Source organism: Triticum urartu, chromosome 6A (assembly GCF_056163025.1).
Source record: "Triticum urartu cultivar PI428250 chromosome 6A, HENAU_Tu73, whole genome shotgun sequence".
Taxonomy (NCBI): domain Eukaryota; kingdom Viridiplantae; phylum Streptophyta; class Magnoliopsida; order Poales; family Poaceae; genus Triticum; species Triticum urartu.
In genome coordinates this window covers 444,098,167-444,106,082 of record NC_141878.1, presented here as the reverse complement: position 1 = coordinate 444,106,082, position 7,916 = coordinate 444,098,167, and the positions used below count along the sequence as shown (strand labels likewise).

Below are 7,916 nucleotides of genomic sequence, written 5' to 3'. Positions count from 1 at the left end.
TTGAGCATTTTCAGTAGATGAGTCTTGGACTACCCTATCAGGAGAGCAATAAGTAGGTGTTGTTGGGGTATGAATTCTTGAGGCAGCAATGACATCTTGTGCAAACTCGTTCATGCACTTTGCGTGCGGTTTGTTGAGTCGTGATGTGGCTTTTGAAATATCAAGTGCCCATTTTGCATTATGCGTTGCGTTTGCAAAATTGGAAGTATGAACGCTGGTAGTTCCCGCAAGAAGAAATGTTTTTACAAATTATAAAGGTGGAAGCTTCAAATTGAGCGCATGAAACACTCAAGTAGGAAGGTAGCAGCATGGGTTGTTGTATAGAAAATGTGGTTGTTCTTGATAGTAATGCTAGCTGGAAGCATGAGAAGTAAACAATGACAACATTTAGAAAAGGAGGTAGGAGCATGGTTTGTTGTATATATGTTGTCGCTAATCTTATAGCATGTTATGGCTGTAATATGTGAGGGAAAATTCATAATGGTATACGTCAGATTGATTGGTAGGTAATGTAGGGACCTGGTGATGCATGTCCTATTGTGAATCACGGAAGGAAAGATTAGAAAACCCAGAACACACATGGAGTACAAGATATGTAATACAAAATTCTGTTACAAAATGATCAAAAAATTGGGTGGGTACCTCTGCTGGATGGTTGGTAGAATCATTATCTTTTTGTTGAACATATGGCTGTTGAGTAGATTGCTGCTGGTAGATTGGCGCTACAACGGCATATGGGGTTGCCTCGGGTGCACGAAACTGCAAAAAAATTGCACTATTAAAGCAATGGTCTAAGGAGTAAAGTGAATAGTGGCGGATCGTTAGTTGAATAAAAATGCTTCCATCCAGATGTATATGGAGAAAGAGAAATGTTTTGCATATATTGGAAGCAATGACTGAAAAAAGGTATGGAAGTCATAATTTGTTGTGTCTTACCGGTCGTGCGCCATAAATATATGGGTTGAGGCTCAGTCTACTTTTATCAGCGAGCATGACAAATTTGAAGTCGGCATCGATTACATGGGATGATCTGGGAAGTGAGTAATTTATGCGATGCGTTGACAAAGATGATTCAGGAAAGTCAAGATGGTCCATGTATATAATCTGGACTAGAAATTATGATCAAAACATGTGTATTTAAATGAAAGAATAAGGCTATGAAATTTGCTATAGAAACATATGTGTAGTATAGTGTGTATACCGCGAGCACGGGTAGGCAGCTGCCGACCCAGATTCTTTTGAAGACACCATCTAGTAGTGCTTTCTTCTTCTTCTTTTGGAATGTATCGACCTCAGACATGACATCTTTGAGAATTTGCTCTCCCCATGCATACTCGCAAACCTTGGAAGCAACTTCAAGGCTGCCTAAATATTCCAAAGGAACCATATTTCCAGTTGCGGGTGTAAAATTAGTAGCCAATGCTACTAGAAAGAATGTCCTGAAGAAGGTCTCATCATCTAGATCATTGCCTTTTTCTACCATGGTTTCAGCATGGTGAATGGGCGCCCGTCTCCCATGCTCATAGTCCGTTTTGTAGAATTCTCGGTGAGGTGATTCTTCATGCTTGCTTATGATAACCACCGGCCTAGTACCAGCCGGAAGCCCAAGAGCCTTTCAACCATTTGTCGAGTGAATATAATGCTGGTATTGTTTCATGGATTCAGAAATTCACCTAGCTTTGGGTCAATCCGGTCAACGATCCATTCTAGGAGACCCTCTGGAGCTGAAAATTTGCTAATATTAAGTAGATTACCCATTTTTGTGCAAATGAGGTCTTTCCTTCTCTGTGGGACACCCTTGACAATATCATGTAACCTACCAGCTGAATGTCGACTCTACAACATGATCAACTCCTTTTTAGTCATTGTTGAGTGTCACCCGAGAACACACGGAATACGAATTGTTAGCATTTCTGTAGAAAATGTTTCGTAAGGAATGAAGTGATAGATTTGCTCTCTTCTGGAATTAGTTGTATGGAAGCAATGCACTACAAAATAAGAGTATATATATGTTGACTGATGACAGAAAGGATTACAGAAGCACGGAATTATGGACACTACAAATACGGCGCATGGTACTGAAATTAGTAAGCTTGGTGCCAGGATGGGGATGCATCTGTTAGTATTTTTTGGCGATGAAGCATTATTCTGGAAAAACAATATCCAAAAGGGTACAATTACGAAGGAATTTTGTGTGATTGAGTCATGGAATTTAGGGTGCATTTTTATTCTTTGATGGAAGCATGGAAATTCAAAAGGGGTAATCCTAACAAATTTAGTGCCAATATGGGGGTATGTTTACTTGGATGCTCTGTTTAGAGGAAGCATTTGCAGGATGCATTGAAAAGGAAGTGTGGCAGCAATTCTAAAATAGATGTGAAGCACCGACAAGATTTGAAACAACTTAATAATCGAAACAATACTAGGCCGACAATGAACAAAAAAAACAATTTTCATACATCTGAAGGGTGCATTACACATCAAAATCTGTTGCAAAAATTGCAAAATCCCCAAAAATCTGGGGCACTCCACGAGGTGCACATACCTTTGATTCAGGGGTGGGGAGCTTCAAAAATATAGCCGCAATTTAGAAATCCAATGGCCAATACTCCGGCCGGCCGATCCAAATCGATGGGGATGCAGCCGAATCAGTAGATGATATAGCCTAGCGACTGAGAAAACTCCACGGAATCGAACGAGGTAGCATCGGTGGAGTGGACTAGGTGGTAGCCATGCTGCTCGGCGGGGAGGCTCGAGTGAGGAACAATGGGGCAGGAGGCTCGGCGCTGCGGTCCACCGATGTGAGGCAAAGCTGGAGGTGCGCGCGACGGATGGAGCGGGCTGGTGAGGCGGAGCGGAGAGGCGTCGGTGGCTGGGGTGGTCGCGGAGCGGAGACACGTCGTTGGCTGGAGGAGTCGCGGTGAGACTGCAGAGGAGCAGGGGATCTGGTGAGCGAGCTGGTGGCGAGGTGACTCAGGTGGGAAGCAGAGCTCGGGCAGGGCCGGTGTTTAATGCTATCAAGGGATTAGAGGAGATGATTGTGGCGTTTAATGCTATTGGGGCATGCACAGATCGGGGCTTTCCTTTTTTTGAAACGCGACGAAATCTGGAGCGTCTCCTTTACAATGAATCGACGGACGTCGATTGGTCTGGCGCTGGCGTCGCTTCAGACTATAGATCAGAAGTGTTTACCCATGCTGGATAGCGGTCGATGTGTGGAGTAATAGTAGTAGATGTAGGCAGGAGTCGGTCTACTAATCTTGGACGTGATGCCTATATAATGATCATTGCCTGGATATCGTCATGATTATTTGGAGTTCTATCAATTGCCCAACAGTAATTTGTCCACCCACCATTTGCTATTTTTCTCGAGAGAAGCCACTAGTGAAAACTACGGCCCCAGGGTCTCTTCTTTAATATATTTGCCTTTGCGATCTATTTTTCTTTGCTTTTATTTTCATATCTATTAAACCTAAAAATACAAAAAATACCTTGCTGCAATTTATTTTATCCGAGATCTATTTATCTCATATATCATATTTCTATCACGTCCGTTTGCCAATTTCTGACGCCATTACCCGAAAGGGATTGACAACCCCTTTAACACGTCGGGTTGCGAGTATTTGTCATTTGTGTGCAGGTGTTGTTTACGTAGTGTTTCTTGGTTCTCCTACTGGTTCGATAACCTTGGTCTCATCTCTGAGGAAAATACTTACCGTCGATGTGCTGCATCATCCTTTTCTCTTTGGGGAAATACCGACATAGTTCTAACAGACATCATAGGTGGCCCAGTTCTGGATCCACGCGGGGCTGCGGCCGTTTTACTCAGGGTGGTGTCGTTCTTCTCATCTTCGATGCGGCGGCCTGCACACGGTGGAATTTGCCCTTGCCTTTGTGGTCCCGGTTGGCTTTGAACCTGCGTCTTCCAGGGTCCAGCTCGCCGGAGTTCCTCCCGTAACGTTTTTGGCCCCGGTTCTCTGGAAGTTGCGCTCCTTTCGTCTTCCTGGGTTCGCCGGTGGTTTGGCTGCTCTGGCTTCGTCGATCCAGGTTTGCGTTCTCCGGATCCTGGCTCGTCGACATGTCGGTTGTCGTCGCATCCCATGTGTTGGTTCCTCTTCATCATGTCGTCGCCTCTCCAACCTTGACCGCCACCCCTTGCCTCGCCCCACCCCCGCCAGGTCCAATGCTTGCACTTCCGGTGGCAAAGCTCCCATTTTGGCGATGGCGGCTCTAGCTTACGACATGTTCCTGTCTTCCGATCTAGTCCCGACGGCTTTGGGATTGTTCGGACATTGGCCAGGGCAAAATCCCTGCTTGATGCTGGCAACGACGACACCTGCGGGTGCGTACCCTTCCTGGAGCCGCTGCCACGGCTTATTCTCCGAGCCCCTCTTCGAGCGCCAGGGGAAACCCCAGATCCAGTTCCTTGGATTGAACGACGGCGGCGTTCCCCTTCATGAAGGCGTCATCTTGCTGGCTTATGCCATGTCTGGTACTAGATTCCGAGTGTTAGGGCATTGTCTTAGTTTGCGTTGCTTTTGTTGGTCTGGGTAGTTTAGCACCATGTTGTAGCTCCTGTTTAGGCTGAGCATCCCATGCTCTCTGCTTAGGGCACCATGTTCACGTCATATTTGGTTGTGCCATGCGATGTACCCGCTCTGTGTTCTCATTTCAACTCCTTCTATTAATGAAAGATACATAAGCTTTGCGTATTCGCGATTTTATTATTACTATATATATATCATGTAATCCCATATACATGGTGTAGTAAGACTTTATTTGCTAATGAATTATAGTTTTGATTTTTATACGTTTATAACAGTTTTCATGATATGAAATATTTATGTTACCCGTGAAAGTATTTATGTTGATGATGTATCAGGTGAAAACGCATATTCAGTGAAAATCTGGAAACTATTTGTTCTGGGCGTGAGATTGGTAATGTACGGTGATAGATCACATGTGGGATTGCCTCCAGATCCACTTAAGAGTGTTTTGCAGATAACCCCTCTCTCCTTAATTGTAGGCAAATTATTTAGGAGGTATTGCATCGTTCTCCTTGACCCGTCTGTTTCTATTTGTAGGGAGTTGTCGTCGACACCGGTGAAAGCTCCTGCCGCCACTGCCGCATGGGGCTGCACCTCTGCCGCCGCTCGATGGCACACGCCATATCTTAACGCCATAGGAAGATCGCCCCGAGGGCCAAGGAGGAGGGCGAGTCGGCCGCCGACTTTAGATCCAACGGCACCGCTGAATCGAGGCAACACAGTTCTGTCGTGCTCGCTCGTTGAATGCATACAAGTTCAGAAGCTTTTATTCAAAAACTTCATCTCTTATGCATTTCCGTATACTCCTATATCCGACTGGTTCACAACTACTCAAAATAGAGAATCATGAATTCAACTTTCACGACACCAAACATCGACGGATTACATGACGAAATCATGGCCCGTGCGAGATTTTAAAGAACAAAACAAATTCAGTTCAAGACAGAAAATTAATCATCCAGGTGGAAGCGGCTCATTGTGCGAGTGAGGACACACCGGCACGTGAGGCAGAGTTATGCTAGTCGAGTCGCCATTGCATCGTGGCGGCGGATCCGTTCTCGCATCAACGTCAACGACCAACTCACGCTACTCACTCGAGGGCAACTTCGTGTGGCGGCGGGGATCGCCATTGAGCGGCGTCGGCGATGTAGCTCCATGTGGAAGTGCCTGCGGCTGCTGCGGACTGAGCTCTTAACGGCGGCGACAACTTTTATTAGCCGCGACGGCGAGTTCCTATGGAATAGAAACAGATGGGCACTGACAGAAGGAGACGACGAATGATACACATAATTTTCCTACAATTAAGGAGAGAGGGGTTATGTGCAAAATACTGAGTGAATTGTTAGAAACCACCACATTTGGGGCTTCTCTTGCAGAAAACAACCTGGTCGCTAATCTTTTGCAAAAGCCATCGCGCATTCAGTAAAAGTTTTGCAGAGTGCACTGAACCTGTCATTTGGCGCGGTTGAGGGCGTTTCCGACAGGTGGGGCCCAAAATCTCTGACGTGTCCTAACGGACGCGCAGACGACACCGTTTCCTTAAGACCGACGCGGTCGGGTCGCGAGAGACAAACCTCCCACGCCCGAGCACATCTCGCTCGCTCGCTCCCCTCCCTCTTTCTCCTCTCCTCTCGGGTCGCCGCCGGCCGCCATGGTGTCCTGGAGCGACAGCGAGAGCACTGAGGGCTCCGCCGTGCAGTACATCTCCTCCGATGACTCCCCTGTCAAGGTCAGAACCTTCTATTACTCATTTGTGTTATATGGTTTCTAGGGTTCAACATTTGCTCGATTTGAACAAGTTTTTGTTGGATTTCTCAGACCCCAGCTACAATTGATGAGCCGTCGTTCGAGGGTCTTGCTGACGACTTGAATGTGATTTGTGAGCATGGGAATCCAGGGAGGAAATATGTTGCATTTGAGGGGATAAGCACTAGGAGGAGGTTCATTGCCTGTGCCACTGAAGTAAGTTTCAAGTTGTGTCTTTGCAGCATTCCAATTCTTGTTCTAGGGTTTGTAGGTACTGTTCATGTTCTAGGGTTCATAGTTATTGTTCATGTTCTAGGGTTCATAGTTACTGTTCATGTTATAGGGTTCATAGTTACTGAATTTAGTTGTAGGGTTCGTAGTTACTGAATTTAGTTCGAGGGTTCATAGGTATTGTTCTTAGTTGTAGTTTTCATAATTAGTCATCATTAAATGAATCTGATTCTGAATCAACTATTTAACTGAATTTGTAAGTAATGTCTGTAATTTTGAACTGATTTTTTCTGTTGTAGGGTGTTGCAAATTATGCATTGGTGCAGTGGGTAGATGAGCATTGGCCAGAGCATCTGCAGAATGCTATTCATAAGCTGTGGCTTATGTATGAGGATAGCCAGCATAATAACAAGATGGCATGCCTGGAGCATTCATGCATTGTACACAATCTCACACAGCAGAAAAAAGAGTTGCAGGAGACATATGAGAAGCTTGTTGAAGATGTGAACAACCTCTTGGATTATAAGGATAGCCATCCTGAGGTAAACCAGAAGAATGATGCTGAGAACATTCCAGTGAGTGTGGAAAGTAGCATGACAAAGGATGCTGAGATCAAAAAATTGAAGGTTGTTGTTGACCAGTTAAAGCAAATTCATGTAGCTCAAGCCACTGTCATTAGGAATTTGAAGTTCAACCATCTTAAAGAGAAGGAAAAGTTGAGTTCTGATAAGAGGACTTTGGAGATTTGCTATGCTGACCTGAAGAAAGAGAAGGATGACATGAAGAAAGAGAAGGAACAGGTGGATTGTTGCATTGCTGCGCTGATGAAAGTGAAGGAGAAGTTGACCATGGAGAAGAGTACTCTTGCTTCCAACATTGTTGAGCTCAAGACAGCAGGTGATAGCAACAAGAGGAAGCTCCACCAGATTAAGGCTACTTGTGATGAGGACTAAGTTGTGTTGTTGTCTGACCATGTGCATCAATGATGTCTTTTGTAGTAGCTATGGAGGAAAGCTTGTAATGTGTTAAGCTTTATTGTGGTGAACTCTATTATTTCTGTAGCAATGAACTTTGGATTGTATGTTGTTTGTGATGAATTATCAGTTTCAATTATCAGCTTTAATTAAGTTCAGTTTGTGATGAATTATCAGGTTGGATTAAGTTGAGTGCGTGCCGGTCGCAACGCACTCTCAACACAGTGTGTGCCTAACTAAATATAAGTAAAATTGCGGATGCTACTCAAACAAGATCACTAGCACTATCCCATTGGTATTGAACGCATGGTTACTACCCACTGGTCCTGGGTTCGAGCCCCAGGCCACACTATTTTTGTGCAATTTTTTTGTCGACGCCGAGGCACCCTAAATGCCCAAGTGATCACCATCATAACAA

The 7,916-nt window shown here is 44.9% G+C and overlaps 1 protein-coding gene across 1 annotated transcript; it reads left to right on the top strand.

The window, feature by feature from the left end:
* The first annotated feature begins 6,198 nt into the window (after positions 1-6,198).
* On the top strand, positions 6,199-7,477 carry LOC125517293 (uncharacterized). Its single transcript, XM_048682482.2, has 4 exons — positions 6,199-6,276; positions 6,366-6,509; positions 6,824-6,964; positions 7,001-7,477. Exons 1-4 carry the CDS (start codon positions 6,199-6,201, stop codon positions 7,475-7,477), a joined length of 840 nt encoding a protein of 279 aa, XP_048538439.2.
* The last annotated feature ends 439 nt before the right edge of the window (positions 7,478-7,916 follow it).

What these genes read in the sequence shown, in the direction of transcription:
- LOC125517293 (XM_048682482.2), top strand. Translation starts at nt 6,199, where the DNA reads ATGGTGTCCTGGAGCGACAGCGAGAGCACTGAGGGCTCCGCCGTGCAG. An exon ending in CCGATGACTCCCCTGTCAAG is followed by an intron (nt 6,277 to 6,365) that starts GTCAGAACCTTC and finishes TGGATTTCTCAG; the next exon opens with ACCCCAGCTACAATTGATGA. An exon ending in GCCTGGAGCATTCATGCATT is followed by an intron (nt 6,965 to 7,000) that starts GTACACAATCTC and finishes AAAGAGTTGCAG; the next exon opens with GAGACATATGAGAAGCTTGT.